This window comes from Tachyglossus aculeatus, chromosome X4, assembly GCF_015852505.1.
Source record: "Tachyglossus aculeatus isolate mTacAcu1 chromosome X4, mTacAcu1.pri, whole genome shotgun sequence".
NCBI lineage: Eukaryota > Metazoa > Chordata > Mammalia > Monotremata > Tachyglossidae > Tachyglossus > Tachyglossus aculeatus.
Genome location: NC_052098.1, coordinates 48,372,328 through 48,399,065, shown reverse-complemented (window position 1 = coordinate 48,399,065; position 26,738 = coordinate 48,372,328). Strand labels below are relative to the sequence as shown.

Here is a 26,738-nt window from a genome sequence, read left to right as displayed (position 1 = left end):
GGATAAAGTGGCTTAATTGAGGAAGTCCTCTCGGAGGATATGTGACCTTAATAAAGCTTTGAAGGTGGGAGAGTGGTGGCCTGGTATGTGTGGAGGGTGGGGGATAGACGCAATCAGGGCACGGTGAGTAAGCAGGTAGTATAGCAGCGAAGTGTGTGGGCCGGGCTGTAATAGAAAGGAGCATGACATGGTGGATAGAGCACGGGCCTGGGAGCCAGAAAGTCATGGGTTCTAATCTCTGCTCCACCATGTGTGTGCTGTGTGACCTTGGGCAAGTCACTTCACTTCTCGATGCCTCATTTACCTGGTCTGTAAAATAAGGATTGAGACTGTGAGCCCCTTGCGGAACAGGGACTAGGTCCAACCCTATTCACCTGTATCCTCTCCAGCACTTAGGACAGTGCCTGGCACAGAGTAAGCGCTTAACCATGACCGTAGGTGTTATTATTATCATTGGTATTATTATTAGGAGATTAGTAAAGTAAAGTAGCAGGGGACGAGCTGATTGAGTGCTGTAAAATCAGTGGTAAGGAGTTTCTGTTTGATGTGGAGAGGGATGGGAGGTCAATTGTTGGAGGTTCTTGAGGAGTGGGGAGACATGGACTACAGTCCTCTCAAATTCTACCACCCTCCACCTGCAACTCTGACCCCATCCCTTCCAACCATATCAAAACAGTTGCCCCTTCCCGTCCTTCCTCCCTGATGGCCATCTTCAACTGTTCACTTCATAATGGCTCCTTCCATACTGCTTTCAAACACACCCATGTATTTCCTATCCTAAAAAATCCTTCCCTTGACCCCACCACACTCTCTAGTTATCACCCAATCTCCCTCTTACCATTCCTCTCCAAACACCTTGAGCAAGTTGTCAGCACTCGTTGCCTCCATTTGCTCACTCCCGACTCTTTCGTCGGCCCCCTGCAGTCTGGCTCCTGTCCACTTCACTGCCTAGAAACGGTCCCTTTTAAAGTCATGAATGGCTCCTTCCTGCCCAATCCAGTGGTCTTTAGTCCATCTTAATCCTCCTTAACCTCTCCACTGCTTTTGACATTGGACCATCCCCTTCTCCTGGAAACTCACTTTAACTTTGTCTTCACCGACACTGTCCTCTCTTTGTTCTCCTCTTATCTCTTTGGTCGCTTCTTCTCTGGCTCCTCATCTGCCTCCCAAGCCTCTAACTCTGGGAGTCCAAAGCTGTGTTCTGGCTTTCACCCACTCCCTTAGAGCGCTCATTCACTGCCAAAGCTTGAACTACCATCTCTATGCAGACGATTCTCAAATCTACCTCTCCAGCCCTGACCTCTTTCCTTCTCTGCACTCTTGAATTTCTTCCTAGCTTCCAGACATCTGTCTGTGAATGTTTCGCTAACACTTCAAGCTTAACATATCAAAACAGAACTCCTCATCTTCTGACCCAAAACCTGTCCTTGCCCGTCTTTCGTATCACTCTAGAGAACACCATCATCCCCTGTGTCTCACAGGCCCTTAACCTTCAGCTCATCTCTCTCTATTAACCCACATGGTCAATCTGTCATGAAATCCTGTAGGTTCTACCTTGACAATTTGTCTGGAATATCTGCTTTCCTCTCCATCGAAAACTACTACTACAAGGCTTTAAACACTTGTATCTCACCTTTACTGCTGCATTAGCCTCCTCAGTGACCTTCCTGACTCCTGTCTCTCCCCTTTCCAGTCCTTATTTCCCTCAACTGCCTGGATAATGTTTCCGAAAAATTGCATCTATTTATTTATTTATTTATTTATTTATTTGTGCATTTATGCATTTATTTATTTATTTATGCATTTATTTGGTGCTTGCCACGTGCCAAGGCCCTGTACTAAGCAGGGCTTAGACAGAACCCAAGCCTGGGAGTCAATAGGTCATGGGTTCCATTCCTGGCTCTGCTACTTGTCTGCTGTGTGACACTGAGCAAGTCACTTCACTTCTCTGTGCCTCAGTTATCTGTAAAATGGGGATTGAGATTGAGACATCCGTGTGGGACAGGGACTGTGTCCAACGTGATTTGCTTGTATCCACCCCAGTGCTTAGTACAGTGCCTGGCATATAGTAACGTCTTAGCAAATATGATGATTATGATTATTATTAATAATAATAATGATAGGTAATTGTTATGGATGTTATAGTCAATAATAGTAATAATTGTGGTATTTAAGCACTGATTTTGTGTCAAACACTGTACTAAGTGCTGGGGTAGGTACAACGTATTCAGCTCCCTCATGAGGGTCACAATTTCAGTAACAGGGAGAACAGGTATCGAATCCCCATTTTGCCATTGAGAGAACTTAGTTCTGGATCAGTTCAGTGACTTGCCCCAGGTCCCACTGCAGGCAAGTGGCAGGCAGAGCCAGGATCAGAAAGAACCCAGTTCCTCTGACTTCCAGGCCCCAGCTCTTTCCACTAGGCCATGTTGAGTCTCAGCATGACCTACTCAAAGTTACACAGCAGGCCAGGGGCAGAGCCAGAACTAGAACCCAGGTATCACTCATTCATTTAGTCAGTCATATTTGTTCAGCAATTACTGTGTGTAGAGCACTGTACCAAGTGCTTGGGAAAATACAATACAACAATGAACAGTGACATTCCCTGCTCACAACAAGCTTACAGCCGATAGAGGGGGGAACAGACATCAATACAAATAAATAAAATTGCAGATATGTGCATAAGTTCTGTGGAGCTGACAGGGGGGAAGTACAAAAGGAGCAAGACAGAAGGGAGCGAGAGATGGGATAAAGTGGCGCTTAGTCTGAGAAAGCCTCTTGGAGGAGATGTGCCTTCAATTGGGCTTTGAAGGGGGAGTGTAACTGTCTGTCAGATTTGAGGAGGGAGGGCTTTCCAGGCCGTCGTGCAGGCAGGACATGGGCTAGGGGTCGGTGTGAGACAGGTGAAGGTGAGGCGTAATGAGAACGTTAGCACTAGAGGAGTGAAGTATTTGGGCTGGGTTGTAGAAGGAGAGAAGCGAGATGAGGTAGGAAGGGGCAAGGTGTTGGGGTGATTTAAAGCCAATGGTGAGGAGTTTTGTTTGATACGGAGGTGGACGGACAACCACTGGAGATTTTTGAGGTGGGGGGGATTCAGCATGCCCTTAACGTTTTAGTAGAAAAACGATTCCGGCTGCAGAGTGAAATATGGACTGGAGTGGGGAGAGTCATGAGGTTGGGGATCAGCAAGGAGGCTGATGCAGTAATCCAGGCATGATAGGATAAGTGATTTCCGACTCCCAGTCAGGCCCTTCCTCTTTCCAGTCGGCCACATTGATTGCACTTCTAAGAGAGGGTGTGTGGTATATACTGCTGGCTTGCTTTAGATTACTTTCGGTCTCTTATGTTACTAAGATTTCATATAGCAACATTCTAATGTTCTGAAAAATAGTAATGTCATTCTCCGTTCTGGACCTCAATGTTATTTCACCCCCAGTTCCCCAACAGTGGAACAGTCTTTGGTCTAGTCAATTAGTGTGGCAGACTAATTTTCAACTGGACTGACTGTACAAAGGTCTTATCACTTAGTTGACATTCTTTGATCTATGTCTTCCCATTGACTCTACTAGAAAACGGGCTGGGGAGGTAACAGAGAGGGAGGGTTCTCAGGAAAGCATTGACAGTGCCTTATCTCCCTCTAGCCAGCCCGCCTGACCTTGGGCCCCCACCTTTGCAGCCAGGGGTGAGAACCGACTAACAGAGTGTGTGGGGTGGGGATGGATAAACAGCTGGCCCACTCTTTTTCCCTCTTTCTCTTGCTACTGATGCTGTTCCCTACCGCGCAGTCCACCCTGATTCGCCACCCCTGGAACAGCAGCAGCCCCAGTGGTCCTGCTGTGCGTACCAGCACCTGCTGCTGCCACCAAACCCCCCTCATCCTCTTTGTCTTCCTCCTGCTCCTGACTTCCTCACTGGGCTTAGCTGTGTTCCAATGTTTGCTCCCTCCCCATGGACACACTAGATTTGATAAGGGAGGAGGGGGGTGGACAGGAAAGGATCTGGGTGGGAAACAACCCCAGTGGAGCATGTGAGGTTTGGTAGGGAGTGGAGATGGAAAAATGGAGAGAAAATCATCGCTGTTGGGGAGCATCCTGCTGGGATCAAGATGCCACCCTGCCCCTACTCTTTCCACTCCCCGTCCCATGTGCCATATCTTCGTCCTCCACGAATAAAATTCTAATGGTATTTGTTAAGCGCTTACTATGTGCGAAGCACTGCTCTAAGCACTGGGCACTGGAATCCTTCATCCTCCGGCAAAGAGAGTTGGCACTGTTTAGTCTGGAGTAAAGCGAGCTCGGTGACGTCAAACATTCATGGAAATTGTCTAAGGAAATACTTATGTATTCCCCACTGAAGAATGATCATTTTAGGGGCATATGGCTCAAGCATAAGAAAAAACATTGTCATGATTCTAAGAGGTGTTTGTTTGTTGTTTTTTAATGGTATTTGTTAAGCACTTTACTATATGCAGGCACTGTTCTAAGCACCGGCGCAGATACAAGCTAATGAGCTTGGACACAGTCCATGCTTGCCAAATCCAACGGCTCATACTCTGTCCTAATCCTCCTCGACCTCTCAGCTGCCTTTGACACTGTGGACCACCCCCTTCTCCTCAACACGCTATCTGACCTTGGCTTCACAGACTCCGTCCTCTCCTGGTTCTCCTCTTATCTCTCCGGTCGGTCTTTCTCAGTCTCTTTTGCAGGCTCCTCCTCCCCCTCCCATCCTCTTACTGTGGGGGTTCCCCAAGGTTCAGTGCTTGGTCCCCTTCTGTTCTCAATCTACACGCACTTCCTTGGTGACCTCATTCGCTCCCACGGCTTCAACTATCATCTCTACGCTGATGACACCCAGATCTACATCTCTGCCCCTGCTCACTCCCCCTCTCTCCAGGCTCGCATCTCCTCCTGCCTTCAGGACATCTCCATCTGGATGTCTGCCCGCCACTTAAAGCTCAACATGTCGAAGACTGAACTCCTTGTCTTCCCTCCCAAACCTTGTCCTCTCCCTGACTTTCCCATCTCTGTTGACGGCACTACCATCCTTCCCGTCTCACAAGCCCGCAACCTTGGTGTCATCCTCGACTCCGCTCTCTCATTCACCCCTCACATCCAAGCCGTCACCAAAACCTGCCGGTTTCAGCTCCGCAACATTGCCAAGATCCGCCCTTTCCTCTCCATCCAAACTGCTACCCTGCTCATTCAAGCTCTCATCCTATCCCGTCTGGACTACTGCACCAGCCTTCTCTCTAATCTCCCACCCTCGTGTCTCTCTCCACTTCAGTCCATACTTCATGCTGCTGCCCGGATTATCTTTGTCCAGAAACGCTCTGGGCATGTTACTCCCCTCCTCAAAAACCTCCAATGGCTACCAATCAATTTGCGCATCAGGCAGAAACTCCTCACCCTGGGCTTCAAGGCTGTCCATCACCTCGCCCCCTCCTACCTCACCTCCCTTCTCTCCTTCTACAGCCCAGCCCGCACCCTCCGCTCCTCTGCCGCTAATCTCCTCACCGTACCTCGTTCTCGCCTGTCCCGCCATCGACCCCCGGCCCAAGTCATCCCCCGTGCCTGGAATGCCTTCCCTCTACCCCTCCGCCAAGCTAGCTCTCTTCCTCCCTTCAAGGCCCTGCTGAGAGCTCACCTCCTCCAGGAGGCCTTCCCAGACTGAGCCCCTTCCTTCCTCTCCCCCTCGTCCCCCTCTCCATCCCCCCATCTCACCTGCTTCCCTTCCCCACAGCACCTGTATATATGTATATATGGTTGTACATATTTATTACTCTATTTATTTATTCATTTTACTTGTACATATCTATCCTATTTATTTTATTTTGTTGGTATGTTTGGTTTTGTTCTCTGTCTCCCCCTTTTAGACTGTGAGCCCACTGTTGGGTAGGGACTGTCTCTATGTGTTGCCAATTTGTACTTCCCAAGCACTTCGTACAGTGCTCTGCACATAGTAAGCGCTCAATAAATACGATTGATGATGATGATGATGATGTCCCACATGAGGTATTAGACACACACACACACACAGTCAGGTACAAAGGTAGGTTTAGGCTTCCTCTCTAAATAGAATAGGCAGCTAACAATGACAGACCGGCATGGACAAGCAGTTTCTTCAGATTTGCTGCTTCAAATGAGTTCAACTTGTCCTTTGTATTCCAGAAGAATCCAAGCTGTAGTATTTGATAATATGTGTAGGCGGGACATCGACATGTTTTCCACACCATGCATACTGAGATTTTTGTGTCTTACCTGTAAATTCTGCTAATACAGCGTATGGCCGCCTGATGTCCCATATAAAAAAGAAAATAACACAGTTTCAACACACACCTCCAATCCCCAACAATTCATTCCTCGTTTGGAATTAATTAAAAGTCATTGGAATGAAGCCCCAAAGAAGTCAGTTCATATTACTTGATAGCCTAGTTATAGTTGTTCCACACCTCCGATTTCTATTAATCAGTCAATTAATAATATTTATCTAGTACCTACTGTATGCAGATCACTCTGTACTCAGCGCTTGGGAGTGTACAGTAGAGTTTGTAGACATGATCCCTTCCCTTTTGGAGCTTACAGTCTAGCCGGGGAGACAGCCATGGAGGTTTAAGAAGGAATTTGAATGTCAGAAATAGGTGGCATGGACTGTGACCATGGGGGTAAATGTGAGGAAAAATAGTATGCCTGAGCAGAGGAGAGGGCAGTGTCACAAGCAGATAAGGGTGAGTTTGTGGTTAGTGAGGCCAGCCTGATGCTTTGATATGCACCAAAAGCATCCACGGGGGAGCACCTAAGTGGAATAAGCAGGCCCTTGAAGCGATCCAGGCCTGAGGTTTGGTGGCACAAAAATGAGGAACAGGGTGCCAGGGACTTACTTTCCCCATTGATCATTTATTTCAGTGTCTATGTCCATCACTAGATTGTGATCTCTTTGAGGGCAAGGAGCATGACTACCCATTCTATTGTACTCTCCCAAGTGCTCAGTACCGAGTAGTCTTCAATTCCATTGGTGAATTAATTTTCTTTTCTCAGTCTTCCTTCTGTTACATAACCACCTTCCAGGGAATTCTGTAGCATTTCTTTCCAGACCTAATGACCTACCCAGTTTTATGAAATTCCAGATTCTCCAACTTCTGAAGTCAGGATTTGAGACTGAGCTGTCACAAACGGAACCTGTGAAGCTGAGGGATCTATTCAGGTACGTCGCAGTGGTATGAGAAGATGCAAGGTAGCAGATGAAAAAAAACAGTGGGTGGTACCTAGTCATTCTGTCTCCCCCTCCTCTACCTTCTCATAATTCCTCCTTCCCCTTTTCTCTCTCCTCCTCTGCCCACCATCCTCCTCTCCATCTCTCCTTCTCCATTCCACCTCCTCCTCTGCTTCCCCCCCTTATCCCTTTCCGCTTCTCTTCCCCTTCTCCCTTCCCCCTGTCCTGTCTTTTCCCTTTTCCCCTCCTCCCTTTCTCCCTCTTCCCTGGTCCCCTTTCCCATCTCGCTTCGCTCCAGCACAGGAGAGTAAGAGTTCCTCTGAAGGACATCTTCCCTTTCCATTGCTTAGCCACTGATTATGTTTCTGATTAGCTTTCAGTCACGGCTGCCCTGGATTCAACCTGAAAAGAATACAGCTACTGGGTATCGTCCACCTATATTACCAGAAGAATCGACAGAAGGTAATGTTGTAGTTTGCCACATAAACAATCCTGATGATTTCTACCTTCAGTTGGTAAGCCCAGATCATAAAAATGCTGTGCTATCTCAACAATTCTTGTGTGGAATTAATTTAGTAGTCTAACTGTATAGAAGGAATGCCCTTCACAACATCTGTCCACTTTTACATTCATGGGTCTTGGGAAATTGTGGAGAATTTGAGCAGTTGTGCCCTACCTGATTATCTTGTATCTACCCCAGTGCTTAGTATAGTGCCTGGCAGATATTAAAGGGCTTAACAAATTCCTTAAATAAAATAAACAAACAAGCAAACTGACACCTCGCATCAGGAACAAGGGATGAGCCTTCTCTAGTGGCTAACATAGCACCACTCATGTTCTCTTGCCCTTGCTGGTCATGTTCTCAGTAGATCAAGGACTGCAACAAACACATAGGTGGGTAGTGGGGCAGTACTCTGCAGACTGTGTGTGTGTGTGTGTGTGTGTGTGTGTTCTAGTCGTCGTACAGTCTGCAATCTCATATACCCTGCAATCCCACCCTCCAACTACAGCCTCCTAACCAGCTTCCCCTCCTCCAGCCCCTCCTTGCAAAACAGTCCTCTCCTGCAACAGATCTCTGATCCCTTGACTCCTGCCACTTATCCCAGTCCCTCATACCACGCTTGGCCTGCCTCAACAATCCCCTCCCTTCTCTTGATGTACAAACCCCGTTCTCAATTCTTGCTCTCCTCACTGAATTCAACTTCCTCATATCCGCCCCCATCCCTCCATTGATTTTGCACCACCAACCCCTAGCCATGGATCATCTCCATAGTTACACCTCTTCGACTCCAGCACTCATACATTGAAACGCTATTGGTGGAAATCTAGGCACCAGGCCTGCTTTGGCCATCTCAAATTCACCCTTACCTGCAGGAACTCTTCCACTGGTTCAGCAACGCCACTTCTCCTCCCTAATTGACTAACTCCCGTGCCCATTGCCCTCACCAATTATTCCAGGCAGTCAGCTCCTTCCTGAAACCCCAAATACCCCAGTCTCCCCCCCTCCCCTCCCCAAACTTGCCCCTCCTGATGTCGGCAACTATTTCATTGATCGGTTTGAAACCCATCACACATGATCTTCCCCATATCCCCACCTCCTCTTCTCATCTCCCTCTAGCCTTTTCCTTGTTCCACCCCATCCTCATCCATCAGCCTTCTTAACCATTTCCCAATAGGAGGTCTTCCCCTTGCTTTCAAAATCTATCTCCTCTCCTCCTTGTGCCTTCAACCACTTCCCTTCACACTCTCTCAAAACGCTTATGTTCACTCTTCTTCACTCCCTGACTTCCATCTTCAACTGCTCACTCTGATAGGTCCATTCTCTTTGCCATCATACACACCCATGCCCTCTCCATCTCTCAGAAACACCTACTCTGGACTTCGCTACAATGTCCAGCTATCCCTTCATCTATCCTCTACCATTCCTCTCCAAACTTCTGCCAACTCTATGCAGAGGACACCCAGGTCTACCTTGCCAACCCTAACTTTTCTCCTTCTTGCAGCTTCGCATCTCCACCTGCTTCCAGGACATACCTCCCTGAATGTCCCGCCGAGGTTCTACAAAGGCTCTGCACTTTAATCGACAGTGATCCTATTATTTGGAGAAACCTTTAAAGATCACCAGCCATGAGGCAGGCGTAGTGAGCCAAATCAGCACTCTCCCAAGTTCTTTAAATGTCACTTTTGCCTGTTCTAGCACAGAGGGCTTGGGGCAGGGCAAGCAGGATCTGAACCTTCCTTCTACCTCCCTGCATGTCTACCCCGGTTCTTGTACTCCCCACTGTATTAGGAGCCACCTTCCCCCACACATCCAGACTGCAAGGTTCTCACTATGCAAATTTTGAAAACAAAAGCTGGATCTTGTTTTCTTCAGGGATTCTAGGACATTTTAAATTATGGAACAGAAAATTCCCAATGAATATTGCTTCCACTTCTGCCGCAGCTGTGTCACTTCCCCGGGAGTGAGCTTTGTTCTTGCCTAGCCATTGTTTCCAGACCATACTGCTAAGGTCTCACTATGCACATTTGAAAACAAAAAACCTGGTCTTCTTTTCATCAGGGATTCTAGGACACTTTGAAGTACGAAACAAAACCAAAACCTGATGGGGACAGGACCGTATCCTGTCCCTCAGGGTGGAGTGAGAAGAACTTTCAACAGGCAGACAAAATGCAGTCTGGGGGAATCAATTAAAGAAAGCAATCCATAAACGCCCCATCTAGCAATGCTTTGAACCAGTGAAATGCAATCAAAGAAGGTCATCCCAAGAGGTATAATTTCCTGCGGTGGGTTGTACTTTAGCAAGTGCAGACTTCTCATGTAACCCCTGCTGGCACCTTAAGCTCAACCCATCCCAAATTGAACTCCTTGTCTTTGATGATGATGGTATTTGTTAAGCGCTTACTATGTGCCGAGGACTGTTCTAAGTGCTGGGGTAGATACAAGGTGATCGGGTTGTCCCACGTGGGGCTCACAGTCGTCTTCATCCCCATTTTACAGATGAGGTCACTGAGGCCCAGAGAAGTCAGGTGACTTCCCCAAAGTCACACAGCTGATCAGTGGCGGAGCCAGAAGTAGAACCCATGACCTCTGACTCCCAAGTCAGGGCTCTTTCCACTGAGCCACGCTGCTTCCCAATTCCTGTCCTCCACCTAACTATCCCATCCCCATTGATAGCACCATCTCCACCTTCCCTGTTTCTCAATCCAATAACTTTGGCATTACCCTTGATTCCTCCCTCTCTTTCAGCCCTCATAGCTAGCCTACGATTCTCCTTCCACAATGTTTCCAGGATTTTCCCCTTCCTCTCCATCCAAATGGCCACACCACTTGTCCAGGCAATTGTTCTAGTCCTATTCTACTGCCGTGTCAACCTTGTCCCAGGCCTCCCCTGCCTCCAGTATTTTTTAGTGCACATTTTCGTTTTTTTAAAGTTTTTCCAAACATTCTGTCATGTCTCTCCCTACCCCTGAAAATGTCCAGTATGATACAATAATTTTTCCAACGTGAGTGGAAACTCCTGAGCACTGTCTCAATCAGCTCTCTCTCATCTGCTTTTTCTCTCTTTGCTCCTACTTCTCTGCCTTTGCACATATCTCAGTCTTCTCAGACCAACATGCTCATTGCGCTTACATGCTCCTTTCTCCCACCGCTCACATGTTTCTCACTGCTTCCCTCCTGCAAGTGGGATTGCCCTCCCACTTCACATTCGGCAGACCAGTACAATCTCCAATTTCAAAGCCCTTTGGAAATTATATCTCTTCCAGCAGGCCTTCCCAGATTAATACCTCATCTCTCCAAACTGCATCCCCACTCCACCCCAGCTGACACTTCAGCACTTCCCTGTCTCTCAAGCACTTCGGTACTTGATGCAGTCCTCCAGTTGCATCGATATAAAAAAACAGATCTCCAGATTTCCAGAGCAGTGCTCTTCCCTCGTTAGTCCTCTCCTTGGACAAGAATAGGATTTATTGGTAAAGGGACTGGTGGTTGAAGATAGTGTAGTTGTAATGGGTGGGGCTGTATGATTTGAACAAAGATGTCCCTTCGCAATTGTATCACTTCCATAACACACATGTGATTTCTTCCTTTCCTTAGTGTTTTCCATCTAAGGATTAAGCTTGGAATTTCTACCACTCAAATTTATGAAAATGCATTTCCAATTATTAAAAAAATGAGCACTCAGAGTCAGACTTCCAAAAATTTTTTTCTCCAGGCTTTGATTAGGAAACCTAGTTATCCTCTTTAGTAGTCAAATAGTGATAGTTATTGAGTAGCTACTGAGTGCCGTGTATTAGGAAGAATGCAACTGAGAAAGTGGCCTTGCCCTTAAGGAGTTTATATTTAAACTCTGGGTACTGACAGACAAAAGCCATTCAAAAAATGCTATACCTGTTAACGGTTATAGCATAAAAAGTCACACAAGGCGAGTCAATTAGGGTAAATCTAATTGTGTGAATAACAACATAATAATACTTATTATAATGATGGCATCTGTTAAGCGCTTACTATGTCCCAAGCACTGTTCTAAGCGCTGGGGGAAATGCAAGGCTATCAGGTTGTCCAGGTATGGCTCACAGTCTTAATCCCCATTTTACAGATGAGGTAACTGAGGCACAGAGAAGTAAAGTGACTTGCCCAAGTCACACAGCTGACAAGTGGCAGAGTCAGGATTAGAACCCACAGCCTCTGACCCCCAAGCCTGGACCTTTTCCCCTAAGCCAAGCTGCTGCTCTAAAACATGCATAGTTTTCATAAGTAGTATGGATTGAGTGCCTAGGCTGTGCAGAGCACGGTACTAAATGCTTGTGAGTTAGAATCAATTGATCAATCAGTGGTATTTATTGAGCATTTACTTTGTACTAAGTACTTGGGAGATTACCATACAGTGGAATTACTGTACATGTTCCCTTCTTATAACAAGTTTACATTCTTGAGGGGGACACAGACATTAGGGTAAATAATTCATATATATGTACAATTCAAAGATATGTAAATACATTCTGTGGGGTTGGGGGTGGGGCAGATATAAAATAGCCAAGGTCGCAGATCCAAGTGCATAGACGACACCAAAGGGAGAGCGAGCCATGGAAAAGAGGGCTTAAAAGGGGAAGGCCTCTTGGAGGAGATGTGACTGTAATAAAGCTTTGAAGATGGAGAGAATTGTGGTCTGGCGCCTATGGAAGGGGAGGGTGTTCCAAGGCTAGAGGGAGGTCGTGGGAAAGGGTTTAAGCTGAGATAGATGAGATAGGAGCCCAGTGAGGAAGCTGGCACTGGAGGAGTGGAGTGTGCAGACTGGGCTATAGTAGGAAATCAGTGAGATGAGGTGGGATGAGGAGAGCTGATTGAATGCTTTAAAGCCTTTGATAAGGAGTTTTTGTTTGATGTGCTGGTGGATGGACAGGCCTTGAAGGTTCTTGAGGAGTGGGGAGACAAGGACCGGAAGCTTTTAATTCATGCAGCAGAGCGAAGTATGGACTGGAGTGCGGAGAGACAGGAGGTCATGAGGTCAGCAAGGAAGCAGATGGAGTAGTCAAGATGGGATAGGATAAGTGCTTAGATCAGTGTGGCGGCAGTTTGGATGGAGAGGAAAGGATGGATTTTAGCAACGTTATGAAGGTAGAACTGCCAGGGTTTGGAGACAGATTGGATATGTGGATGGAATGAGGAAAATAAGTCAAAGACAGCACCAAGGTTCTGGGCTTGTGACATAGGATAGTGGTATTGTTTACAGTGATGGGAAAGATGGGAAAGACATGGTTTGGGTGGGAAGACATGGAGTTCAGTTTTGGTCATGTTTCGTTTGAGGGGTTGGTGGGGCATCCAGGTAGAAATGTCCCGAAGGCAGGAGGAAATGTGAGATTACAAGGAAGGAGAGAGATCAGGGTTGGAGATGTAGATTTGCGTATCATCTGCAAAGAGGAGGTACTTGAAGCCATGGGAGTGACTGAGTTCTCCAAGGGAGTGGTTGTAGATGGAGAATGGAAGAGGACCCAGAATGAGGGACACCCAAAGTTATGGGATGGGAGGAAGAAGAGGAGCTGGCGAAAGAGACTGAAAACGTGCAGCCAGAGAGATAGGAGCAGAACCAGGAGATGACGATGTCGGCAAAGCCGAGGTTGGTTAATGTTTCCAGAAGAAGGGGGTGGTCAACAGTGTCGAAGGCAGCTGAAAGTTCGCGGAGGATTAGGGTAGAGTAGAGGCCTTTGGATTTGTCAAGAAAGTGATCAGTTGTGAGATTTGAGAGAGCAGTTTCTGTGGGGTGAAGGGGATGGAAGGCCAGATTGGAGGGGGTCAAAGAGAGAATTGGAGGAGTAGAACTTTATACAATGGGTGTAGACAGCTCGCTCGAGAAGTTTGGAAAGTAATGGTTGGAGGGAGATAGCGTGATAACTGGATGGAGCCGTGGGTTTGTTGTTTTTTTTTAGGATAGGGGATACATGGACATGTTCGAAAGCAGTGGTGAAGTGGGGAAGCCATTGGAGAGCAGTTGAAGATGACACTCAGGGAGGACAGAAGGAGGGAGGGCAGTTGGTTTGATAAGGTGAGAAGGGATGGGGTCAGATGCATAGGTGGAGGGGGTAGATTTTGAGCGAAGGCAGGAGATCTCTTGAGATACTGATGGGAGAGTTGTAGAAGGGCCAGGAGGAGGGAGGGACTGGAGAGGTGTTGGGGAGATTTTAGGGAGGTGACGCCCGATGGTTTTAAACTTTCTCAATAAAGTAGGTGACCAGATGATTGGGGGCAAGAGATGAGGGATTGAGGGAAGAGTTAAACGTCTGGAACAGCTGGCTAGGTCAGTGGGCATGTGTATCAATAAGGGTGGAGAAATAATTTTGCCGGGCAGAGTTAAAGCATGCAAGGATGCACTTGAGGTGGACGCCGTCGGCCTGATATCCCGCTTGATATCTAGATTTCCGCCAGCCGAGATCTCTGGCTCATGCACAGGGAAGAAGGGAGGGGGCAAGTGTTTTAAAAAGACATGAAGGGATGGGGTCAGAAGCACAGGTGGAGGGGGTAAATTTTGATAGAAGGCGAGCGATTTCATCTTGAATTCTACAAGGAATATAGTGAGAGTCAAAGACAGTGTTGTGGGATTAGGGAGGAGCAGGGGGGAATTTTAGGGAGATCACACCAGATGTTTTCACTTTTGTTGATGAAGTATGTGGCCAGGTCGTTAGGAGAAAGAGATGGTGGGAGCGGGAGAACAGGAGGTTTGAGGTGGGAGTTAAATGTCCAGAAAAGGTGGCTTAGGCAGTGGGTATAGGAGTGACCTAGGAAGGAGATGTATTGTTGTCGGGCAGTGGAGAGGTAGAATTGAAACATAAGAATGAATTCAAGTTGGACATGGTCAGAGAGATATCTGGGGTTCCCCCAACACCACTCCACAGCTCAGGCATAGAAGCAGAGGGAGCATACTTTGGAGGTAATATAGGGTTGTGGGTTAGTGGTATGAGACTGGTGGAGAGACATGGAAGCAGTAACGTTCAGTTCAGTGGAGAGGATGGTGTGGAGTGTTCGGATTTATGCACCAGGAGAATGGAGTGGGATGGCTGGAGAATATTGGAGGGGGTCAAAGGAATGGGGATCTCTGTGGAGGAAAAGGATAGATATGTGGGGGTGAGCATATGGGAAAGACAGCAGATGAGGAGTTTGTGGTCTGATAGAGGAATTATAGAGTTATAGTGGAGTTGGGCATCATGATCCTTGCCCTTGAGAAGTTTACAGTCTAGTGGGGGTGGCAGACGCAAAAGAAGTTCATGCAGAAAGAAGAAGGTGGGATTAAAAGAGGACCTTTTAAGCGCTTAGTACAGTGCTCTGCACATAGTAAGCGCTCAATAAATACGATTGATTGATTGACCTGAGTTGACTACTTTGCCAGCTAGGGCAAGTCACCTAACTTCTCTATTCCTCAGTTTCCCCATGTGCGAAGTAGGGATTCAGTATCTAGTCTTCCTCTCATTTCGACTGTGAGCCCAATGAGGGAGAGGGACTGTGTTTGACCTGATTTTTTTTGTATGTACCCTACCACTTCGAAGAGTGCGTTACACGGAATAATTGCTTACCAAGTATCACCTTTATTGTTATTATTATTACTACTACTACTGATAATAATGATGGTATTTGGTAAGCTCTTACTATGTGCCAAGCACTGTTCTAAACACTTGAAAAATTACAAGGTAATCATATTATCCCACGTGGGCTTCACAATCCTAATCCTCATTTTACAGATGATGTAACTGAGGCACAGAGAAGCTAAATGAATTGCCCAACGTCACACAGCTGATAAGTGATGGAGACGGGATGAGAACCCACGACCTTTGACTCCCAAACCCTGTGCTTTTTCCACTAAGCCACGCTGCTTTGTTACTATTACTAAGAGGCAGGAAAGATGGATATGTGGATTAGTGCTGAGACACTAGAAGACACAGGTCTATATGTATGGAAGTGCCACAGGTAGTTGTGAGTGCTCAAGTGTGGAGGTGGCACGAAAGTGCTGAGGTGGTAGTTGGTAACATCTGATCTGAAGAGAAGAAAAATGAATCGGGAAAGGCCTCCTGGAGGAGGTGGGGTTTCAGTAGGGCTCTGGAGATGAGTTGAGTGGGGAGGGAGTTCCTGGGAAGGGGCAGAGCATGAACAAGGGGCCGGAGGCAGGAGAAATTAGACCAAGGTGCAGTGGCTTGAGGGTAATGGAGTAGAGAATGGGCAAGTATGAGACAGAGAGCGGGTTGAATTGATCGCCTTGATCCAAGCACTTATATCCTGCCTTGACTTCTGCATCAGACTCCTCGCTGACCTCCCTGCTTCCTTTCTCCTCCCACTCTAGTCCATACTTCACTCTGCTCCCCTGATTATTTTTCTAAAAAAAGTGTCAGTCTCCATCTCCCCACTCTTCAGGAACCTCCAGTGATTGTTCATGATGTACCTCCGCATCCTACAGAAACTCCTCACCATTAGCTTCAAAGCACTCAATCAGCTCGCCCCCTCCTACTATATGTTGCTGATATCCTATTACAACCCAGTCCACAGAGTTCACTCTCCCAGTGCCAGCTGTTCACTGTGTGTCAATCTCATCTATTTTGCCGCTGACCCCCTTTCCTGCTGATCTAGAACTCCCTCCCCATCCAGATAAGGCTACTCTCCGCACCTTCACATCATATCTTCTCCAAGAGGTCGTCCTCGATTTAGTCCTTTTTTCCCCTTTCCCTTTCCCTTCTGCATCACCTGTGCAATTAGATCTGTACACTTCAAGCATTTGATACTCACCCCATTCTTAGCCCCACAGAACCTATGAACATATCCCCAGTTTATTTATATTAATGTCTCTCCCCTACAAGACTGTAAGCTCCCTGTGTGCAGGAGATACATCTACCAGCTCTGTTGCATTGTACTCTCCTAAGTGGTTAGTACAGTGGTCTGCACTCAGTAAATGCTCAGTAAATGCCTTTGAATGATTAAAGCCAATGTCCAGAAGTTTCTACTCTATAATAATAATAATCATGGTGTTATTGAAGCAGAACAATGGGTTAAGCACTGGTCTAAGTACAAGATAGTTGTATTGTTCCAAGCTCTGTCCCATGCGGCATTCACAGTATAACAGGTAGGGAAAGTAGGTTATTTTATCCCTATTTGAGAGCTAAGGAAGCTGGGTCATAGAAAGATTAAGTGACCTGCCCAAGTTAAACAGGAGGTCATTGTCAGAATGGGAAATAACACGCTGGTCTCCTGACTCCCAGTGCCATGCTTTTTCTACTTAGCAGAGGTGAGTGTCACAGTGAGAAACAGCGTGACCTAGTGGATAAAGCACAGGTCTGGGAGTCAGAAGGACCTAGGTTCTAATTCTGGCCCCGCCACTTGTCTTCTGTGTGCTCTGTAAAATGGGGATTAAGACTGTCAGCCACATGTGGGACAGGGACTGTGTCCAACCTGATTTGTTTATATCTGTCCCATAGCTTGGAACAGCGCCTGGAACAGTGCTCAGCGCTTAGAACATTGCTTTGCACACAGTAAGTGCTTAAAAATGCCATTATTATTAGTAGCAGTAAGCGCTTAACAGATACCCTAATAAATTAGATGCAAGTAAGAATGAGTCATCATCGCAGGTAAATGAGGCATGTAGAGACGTGTGCAGAATAACGTTTTAAAAAAATGATCCAGAGAAGCAGCGTATCTTAGTGGAAGGAATCTGGGTTTGGGAATCAGAGGACGTGGGTTTTAATTCCGGCTCTGCCACTTGTCTCCTGTGCAAGCTACATAACTTCTCTGTGTCTCAGTTACCTCAGCTATAAATTGGGGATTAAGACTGTAGCCCCACGTGGGACAGTGTGATTACCTCCTATCTACCCCAGCGCTTAAAATAGTGCTTGGCACATAGTAAGTGCTTAACGAATACCATAATCATTATTCTTATTATTATTGTTATCCAGGTAGGAGAGCAAAATATGGACATGAGAGGGGAGGAGAGAGTCTCCTTATCTTCCCATCCAAATCTTGTCCTTCCCCTGATTTTCCCATCACTGAAGACAGCACCACCATCCTTCCTGTCTTGCAAACCCGTACACTTGGCGTTATCCTTGACTCCTCTCTCATTCAACCCACATATTCAATCTATCATTAAATCCTGTCAGCTGAACCTTCACAACATCGCTAAACTCACCCTTTCCTCTCCATTCAAACTGCTACCAAATTAATCCAAGCACTTATCCTATTTTACAATTATTACTGTATCAGCCTCCTTGCTGACCTCTCTGCCTCCTGTCTTTCCCCCACTCCAGTCCATACTTCATTCTGATGCCTGGAAAAAATGTTCAGTTCATGTTCCCCCACTCCTTAAGAACCTCCAGTGGTTGCTCATCCACTCCCATGCAGAACAGAAACTCCTTACCAGCGTGACTTAGTGGAAAGAGTGTGGGTTTGGGAATCAGAGCACATGGCTCTGCCACTTGTCTGCTGTGTGACCTTGGGAAAGCCATTTAACTTCTCTGTGCCTCATTTGCCTCATCTGTAAAATGGGGATTAAAACTATGAGCCCCCCTCCCTTCCTTGGGACAACCGGATTACCTTGTATCTACCCCAGCGCTTAGAACAGTGCTCATCATATCGTAAGCACTTAACCAATTCAATAACTATTATTATTATTATTTAAAACACTTTATCACCTTGCCTTCTCTTCCCTCACCCACTGCTTTCCTACTACAACCCAGCCCATACTCCTGAGCTTTAAACAATGCTTGGCACATAGTAAGCACTGAACAAGTATCATAATTGTGATTATCACACACTTCGCTTCTCTAATGTCCACCTCTCACTGTACTTCAATCCCGTCTATCTCACTGCCAACCTCTTGCCCACGTCCCGCTTCTGGCCTGGAATGTCCTTCCTCTTCATAACCGGCAGACAATTACTCTTCCTCGGTTCAAAGCCTTATTGAAGGCGCATCTCCCTCCAAGAGGGCTTCCATAACTAAACCCTTATTTCCTCTTTTTCCACTCCCTTCTGCGTTGCCCTGATTTGCTCCCTTTGTTCACCCCTTCCTCTGCCCTACAGCACCCATGTTCATGTACATAATTTATGTATTGATATTAATGTCTATCTCCCCTTCTAGACTGTGAGCTCACTGTGGGCAGGGATTGTGTCTACTAACTCTGTTTACCGTATTCTCCCGCATGCTTAGTACAGGTCAGCACTCAATAAATACGTTTGATTGAGACAAGTCAATGAGGAGGCTGATTCAGTAGTTTAGCCAGGATATGATGAGTCCCTTGAACAGGGTGGCGGCCCTTTGGCTGGAGAGAAAAGGGGTGTATCTGGCAAACGCCATGGAGGAAAAGCTACTAGGTTTTAGCCACAGACTGAATTAAGGGCAAAGAATCAAGAATCATGCCAAGGCTGCAGGCTTCTGTGTCAGGGAGGTTGGTTAGTGGAGTTGTTGACAGAGATAGGAAGTCTTCCCAAAACGCTTTCCCAAACAACCTCTCTTCTCCACAACCTCTCTTCTCCCCACTCTACCCTCCCTCCATTCCCCATCCGCTAAGACTAACCTCTCTCATCTCCCCCACCCTATTCTCCTTTAAGTCTGTGTCACATATGCCCTAAATCCGTATTTTGCTTACTCATTATGGTGTTTAATAAGCTCTCAATATGTATCAGGCTCAGTTCTAAGTGCTGGGGCAGATAAGGTTGATCAGGTTGGACTCAGTTCCTGTGCCACATGGGGATCACAGTTTAAGTATGAGGAAGACCAGGTATTGAACCCCCACTTTACAGTTGAGGAAACTGAGGCACAAAGAAGTTAAATTACTTGACCAGTCACACACAGCAGTTACCTGGCAGAGCCAGAATTAGAACCCAGGTTCTGTGTCTTCTAGGCCCATGGTCTTTCCACTAGCCAAGGCTGCACCCCCTAAGCACTTTGAAATTCCCCCATCTGTCATGTAGAGCCTATTTTGCATATTGGTTGCTTCCCCTACCTGTAATTTATTTTAACGTCTGTCCTCCCCACACAGACACACACCTGATTGTAAGATCTTTGAGGAAGGGACTCCATCGTACTCTCCTAAGTGCTGTGCATAGCACATAGAACATATGCTATGAGTACAGTGCAATGAATAAAGAGAGCACTCAGTGAACACTATTGATTGATTGATTGATTGAGAGTTAGGTGAAGGAATGGATTTGGGAGGGAACGTGAGAATTTCTGTTTTGAGTTTATTCATTTTATCGTACTTATTGAGCGCTTACTGTGTGCAGAGCACTGTACTAAGCGCTTGGGCAGTACAAATCAGCAACATATAGAGACAGTCCCTGCCCAACAATGGGTCCACAGTCTAGAAGGGGGAGACAGATAACAAAACAAAACAAGAAGACAGGTTTCAATACCATCAGAATAAATAAAATTAAAGCTATGTGCACATCATTAATAAAAGAAATATAGTAAATATGTGCAAATAAAATAGAGTAATGAATATGTACAAATATGTACAAGCGCTGTGGGTAGGGGAATGGGATAGGGCAGAGGGAGGGAGGGGTGCGATGGTGAGGGGAGGAGGAGGAGGAGAGGAGAAAGCAGGGGCTCAGTCTGGGAAGGCCTCCTGGAGGAGGCGAGCTCTCAGTAGGGCTCTGAAGGGAGAAGAGAGCTAGTTTGGCGGATGTGTGGAGGGAGGACATTCCAGTCCAGAGGAAGGGTGTGGGCCACGGGTGGATGGCGGGACCGGCGAGAATGAGGCACAGTGAGGAGGCTAGCGGCAGAGGAGCGGAGGGTTCAGGCTGGGCTGTAGAAGGAGAGAAGGGAGGCGAGATAGGAGGGATCGAGGTGATGGAGAGCTTTGAAGCCAGGAGTGAGGAGTTTATGCTTGATTCGAAAGTTGATAGGCAACCATTGGATAGTTTTGAGGAGGGGAGTGACACGCCAGGAGCGTTTCTGTAGAAAGATAATCCGGGCAGCAGAGTGAAGTACAAACTGAAGCGGGGAGAGATTTGAAGATGGGAGATCAGAAAGGAGGCTGATGCAATAATCCATTCGGGTTAGGGTGAAGGATTCAACCAGCAAGATAGTGGTTTGGATGGAGAAGAAAGGGAGGATCTTGACGATGTTGTGGAGTTGAGACCGGCAGGTTTTAGTGACGGACTGGATGTGTGGGGTGAATGAGAGAGTGGAGTCAAGGAAGACACCAAGGTTGCGGGCTTGTGAGACGGGAAGGATGGTAGAGCCGTCTAGAGTGACAGGAAATTCAGGGAGAGGAGAGGGTTTGGGAGGGAAGGTGAGGAGCTCAGTCTTGGAAATGTTGAGTTTTAGATGGCAGGCAGACATCCAGATGGAGATGTCCTGAAGGCAGGAGGAGATACGATCCTGGAGGGAGGGAGAGAGAACAGGGGCAGAGATGTAGATTTGGGTGTCATCAGCGTAGAGATGATAGCTGAAGCCGTGAGATCGAATGAGTTCCCCAAGGGAGTGAGTATAGATAGAGAACCGAAGGGGACCAAGAACTGAGCCTCGAGCAGCCCCTACAGTAAGGGGATGGGAGGCGGAGGAGGAGTCCGTGAAGAAGACTGAGAATGAATGGCCAGAGAGATAAAGGGAGAACCAGGAGAGGACGGAGTCTGTGAAGCCAAAGTTGGATAGCGTGTTGAGGAGAAGGGGGTGGTCCACAGTGTCGAAGGCAGCTGAGAGGTCGAGGAGGATTAGGGTGGAGTACTAGGATAGAAGATAGTTTACTGTCTGCGATCTGCTCACTGATAGATACCTTGACAATTCTTAACTCTGGAACTTTTCAATAAATATCTCTCTAATCATAATTAAGTGTATTCTGCCTATGGAGCTACTTCACCATTTTTTGTATCTTTGGTCTGTTTTTACCTACTCTACCCAACCTATTACTAGAAGATCATAAGTACCTACCTTAAAGTGAGAACGGTGAAAACAAAGCCTGGGCAAAGTTACTAGCTAGTGATGATCCATGATGAATCTATCATATTTTTTGTACTTTTAGGTTGATTTCATTTTCAATAACAGGACCAATGCTGCATGTTTTTGCTACAGAAAGACCTGTTGCTTGGGTGAACTTAAATTTTATTTGGGAAAGTAGAATGCGACTGGGTTAATATCGAACCAGAATAAGCTTCCTCTCTTTTATTACTTAGGTAGAAAATCTAGATTTTTTGCTTTTCCTGAAGATAATTAAAGATGCTTATGGAAATGAATGTGATGGCGAAAATCTTGAAATCCTCTGCCCAGTCCAAGGACAAGCCTGCATAGCTAAGTTTGAAGATGGAATTTTGTACCGAGCAGAAATCATTGGTAAATAAACACATTATTTGAAGCTATACCAAAATATCAGATGCTACGGATGAATTTTGGTCATACGGATCATGAATTAGAAGAGTCAGTTGTTTAAATAGTCTTTCAAATATCATGTCTACTTGACCATGCAGAGTCTGTCAAATTCTGTTTGCCAAGTATTTTTAAGTGGTCATATCAAATATCAAATTCTAGTTCGTGTATGATAACCTTGGAGTTTTAAATTCATTTTTCCTGAACCAATGAAACTATCTTGTGGTTGCCCCACTTCAGCCAGTTGCTTGATTTATTTAGAGCTTGATATTGCACTCCATTTGCAAGTCTCCTGAAATCATTAATTTTCTTAATTCCATTCTCTCCTTCTGAGTATAAATTTGGGTAGTGTTCTGCCCAGGAAGCATAATTCACTGAACTCTTTCAGTTCTAGTTGTAAACAGTTTTATGCTTGTCTCCCCCATTAGAGTGTAAGATCCTTGAGGGAGGCATCACTGAATTATTCTGTACTTTCCAAGCATCTAGTATTGTAGAGTACACCAGGTAGGTGCTCAGTAAATCCTGCTGCTACTAATATTACTGCCACGACTACTACCACCAGTACTATTACTACCATTGCTACTGTCAGTACTACTATTACTGTTAACTACTGCTGCTGCTGCTCTGCAGTGCTGCTAAAAATGTTTTGTGGGCTACAGTGCTCATCTATTCCTGGCCTTTGAGCGGCGTCGGGCGCCTTATAATAAATTTACTCTAGGTTTGCTGGCTTCAAGAGGATTTCCACTCTACAATATTTGTCTCTACATATCTGTATATATCTATCTATTTTTTTATGTATTTCTTATCTATCTATTTATTCATTTATATCAAGTTCTCCTTGTCTAGACGGTGAAGTCATTGTGGGCAGGACTGTGCCTGTTGTTACATTATATCCTCCCAAGCGCTTAGTACAGTGCTTTGCACCCAGTAAGCGCTCAATAAATTTAATTATATGAATGAATGAATTTGTTCCCCTTTAGCCTTGGCTCTAAATTCTAAGCTCCAAGTTTCAGTTTGTGATTTCTGAAGGCTTGCCAGGACATCAAGAACTGGAAGTTATGAATGTTGACGTTGGCCGGACTGCAAGGATAGCACTTAAGGACATACGTCAAGTAAAGGATGAGATTTTTAATTTCCCAAGAAAGGTGAATTTGTATTAACTTTGAATGTATTTTCGCTAAAACAAACACCATTGGTTGGAGATTGTTTTTAAACATCCATTTGCTCCTACAATAATTTCAGTTGACCAAGGATTCACTGACCAATGAAGTTAGATCAGCCCTTGGGCCGGCAGGAGTATTTAGGCCCAAGATTTCTCTTTATTTCACTGTCTAAGAGGACCATGCTCTCAAAAGAAGGCCGCTAAAGCTCCTTAGGCTGCCATACGAGCAGGAGTGACCCATGTCTCCTCTCATTTAAATGGCTGTATATACCAAATGGTGTGATCTTCTCTATTGTCCACAGAAATTTGAGGAGGGCTACCCCAGTGATCCTGCTGTGCAGTAGAGTTGGAAACTCCAGACGTGGAACACTTTGTTTCCTCTGTAGCTTAAATCCCGGACTGAGTAGGGTCACCTGAGGGGAGATCCTTTAGCTCTTTGCTCACTTGATGCTTCTGGCTCCAATCCTTTCTCCCCACTTGTATACTCTTAGCTTGTGAGCACCCTCCCCTTATGCTCCCACAAGGGAAAGGTACCATATCTAGTTCCCACCTGTGTATTCTCTCCCAGGGCTTAGTGCAATGGTCTGCACACACTAAATGCTTAAGAAATACTGTTGTTACTAGTACGACACGAACAATCCCAAGTAGTTGGCACAAGTCCCCTTTGCACCAAAACATACAAAAATACTCTCCCAAGGAATAAAAATGGTTATTTTTGTCGTCATTTTAAGAGAGCTAGTTTTATTCTGAAGTGTAGAGCATGCCTTGGTGGATCAAACTTTCAAATAAAAAAACTTAAAGAAAAAGGCTTGAATGGGAAATGATTACCTCAGGCAGTAATAGTAAATTTGTTTTACTTCCCCAGTCTCATTTCAAGACTCCGTGTGTTTTAAAGGACAATGGTGCATACAACATACACCCAGTTAGACTATTTAAACATTCACTCTTGTAATAAATTCTTGTTACATGTCCTTAAATATTCATTCAATCGTATTTATTGAGCACTTACTGTGTGCAGAGCACTGTACTAAGCGCTTGGGAAGTACAAATCGGCAACATGAAAATGATCACAATTTTGTTCCCTGGGCTCTAAACCGGGCAAGCTTTTAAAGAGTAAAGGTTTGAATGAGTTTTGTTTCTTTGAGATTTCACTTCTGTTTCATTACAATCTCAAAAGACATGGCTCCTCTGAAGGTTCTATGATGTAACAATATCAGTTTCTTTCGACATGCAGGCAATTAAATGCAAACTGGCCAATATTGAACCTTCTACCGGTACAGTATATTGGAGTGTAGAAGCCAAAGAAAAATTTGTGGAAATGGTTGACGGCCAATTTTTGATTTGTTCAGTTAACAGTAAGTTTTTTCTGTGTTCATTTTCTCTCCGAATCTCTGCGTTTCTGTGTCTCTGTGCCCTTCGTTCCCTCAGTCCCATTCCCCTGGGATCCAGGTGAGGGGAATGGGATCCTGGGCAATAGGAAGAAGTGGGAAAGTGGGTTTTTAGCCCCCATCAGTCTCATTCCGGAGGCAAAACGGCTATGATGGGGCCAAGGCCTTGGGTTAGCTAATGCATGGCTTGTAGCACCACTTGGGAACTATGCAAGCAAGTGACCTAAATGGATTTCCCTGGGCCCTTGGCTTTTTCCCTATAGAGAAGATTCAGTGTTGAGTATGACTTTGTAATGTTCAAGTTCCATAAGCCCTGTATCAGGAAGCAATGCAGGTGTCTTCATAAACACTTCCTTTCTCTTCCCATTTCAGTAGTTGGGGTTTTAGAATTCTAAAATTCTTCTGCAGCTCTATAGGGGATGCAAATCAGCAGTACATTTCAGATTTGCGTTCCTGTGGTTTATTGTGTCTAGACTGCCACAGGCATCTTTGCATATTCACAAACATGGATGTAATACATTTTCATGCATTACTCCTCTGTGTCATGAATTACAAAATTGGAATGCAACTCGGAGACAAGATGTGCACCTGGTAAAACCCTAGAATATGGGATAAAAAGTGGTTTAAACTGAACACTAGAGGTCATGTACATTGCAAAATTAATCTGCATGCCTGTAAACTGAAAAATTTCCAGGCATGCTTACTGTTTGGATGTCAGTTTTGAGTTGCTGTCCCCACTGTGTTCCTCATCATCCAGCGTACCCCACGTGTCCCAAAAAGGTCATTCGTATTCTACATTAATTTTTTAGGGCTGTCTTGCGATGCGACCACCATTTGGATGCAGCCCAAAACTGGGAATAATTTCTCAAGTTACTCTGCTTTCCCATGTTTCAATACCGAGATTATCTCTTGCTTTCACCTCTACCCCCGTTGCCAGCTCCCTCGCATAAAATGAGTACATGAAGCCTTCATTTTTCTAACCTGTTGCCCCCAAGTTTCTTTCTTTCTGGTTATCATTCATTCATTCATTCAATCGGATTTATTGAGTGCTTACTGTGTGCACAGCACTGTACTAAGTACTTGGAAAGTACAATGGAGTAATAAAGAGAGACAATCCCTGCCTACAATGGGCTTACAGTCTAGAGGGGACTACAGTCTAGATATTATGACACCAGTCAGTTGAGATCCTCTTCAAGGCTTGAGTGGAGACATGGAGTCCCCCAAATTCTCTAAATTTCATACTCTAGATCCTGCCCAAGGACAACAGGCCTCTCTTCTTCTGCGAAGCTCCTGGTTTCCTAAAAGTGGCAAATTCCTCAAAGAGCTTCCCTCCAGAAACTCACACTCTTAGTCAAACACCCATCCCAGTGGCATGCAGATTGAGAACCCTGTCTAGCTTCTCTAGATCCTCCAGAGCAATATCGCTCTTCTACCCGTATAAATACTGGTGTGCAACTCTGACACTTTGCTGGGCTCTCTGTAGTCAAAGTCTTCTTATATCTTCAACAGCTATTATAACCCAACTTGAAATCTGATTTTGGCAAACCTAAACCCTGGACTTTTTTCTAAGGAGACCTACTGTGCATTGGCTTTCTGAGCAGTGCATCATTTGGCCTTATGTGTCTTTTTTAATGTTTTTCTCCAATATTGCCCCCTCCCCCGGCCCACCTAGGGCAGTGCTGTGTGCATAGAGTAAGTGCCATTGTTGAGGATGATGAGAGGAATTAGGTTAAATGGAATCACTAAAGGCTAGTTTCAAATTATTCCTAAGGTGGTCATGGAATTTGTCTCTTAAATTTTACTATTTCCCATTTTCTGGGCGTGTGTATATGGAATGCATTTTATATACACAAGGCAAAAAGGAAAAGAGATGCAACAATTTTTGTGAGAGTGTTTGGTCCCTGACTATTTTACTACCAGTTTCAAAACATACACCTATCGTGCTATTTTTTTGCAGGAATTTTGGAAGATAATGTGCTGTTAGTTGAGCTTTTTCCTTCACCCCATGTTCCTGGATTGATGACGAAGAGTGTTAATAGTGAGCTGGTTAAAGGAGGCCTAGCACGTTATGACCTGGGGCAAGTATCAGGCTTATATCTTAGCCCTAAGGATATTTAGCCCAGGTGTTTTTATTAAAGCATTAAACTAGTA

The 26,738-nt window shown here is 45.6% G+C and overlaps 1 protein-coding gene across 1 annotated transcript; it reads left to right on the top strand.

The window, feature by feature from the left end:
- Positions 1 to 3,716: 3,716 nt before the first annotated feature.
- LOC119947885 (RING finger protein 17-like) lies at positions 3,717 to 26,705 on the top strand. The gene is made up of 7 exons (XM_038769537.1): positions 3,717 to 3,836; positions 7,124 to 7,200; positions 7,583 to 7,724; positions 21,881 to 22,004; positions 23,067 to 23,182; positions 24,434 to 24,554; positions 26,545 to 26,705. Exons 1-7 carry the CDS (start codon positions 3,717 to 3,719, stop codon positions 26,703 to 26,705), a joined length of 861 nt encoding a protein of 286 aa, XP_038625465.1.
- The last annotated feature ends 33 nt before the right edge of the window (positions 26,706 to 26,738 follow it).

Coding starts and splice junctions, on each gene's coding strand:
- LOC119947885 (XM_038769537.1), top strand. CDS start 3,717: ATGGATAAACAGCTGGCCCACTCTTTTTCCCTCTTTCTCTTGCTACTG. Junction 7,201..7,582: donor AAGCTGAGGGATCTATTCAG/GTACGTCGCAGT, acceptor GTTTCTGATTAG/CTTTCAGTCACGGCTGCCCT. Junction 22,005..23,066: donor GTACCGAGCAGAAATCATTG/GTAAATAAACAC, acceptor TGATTTCTGAAG/GCTTGCCAGGACATCAAGAA.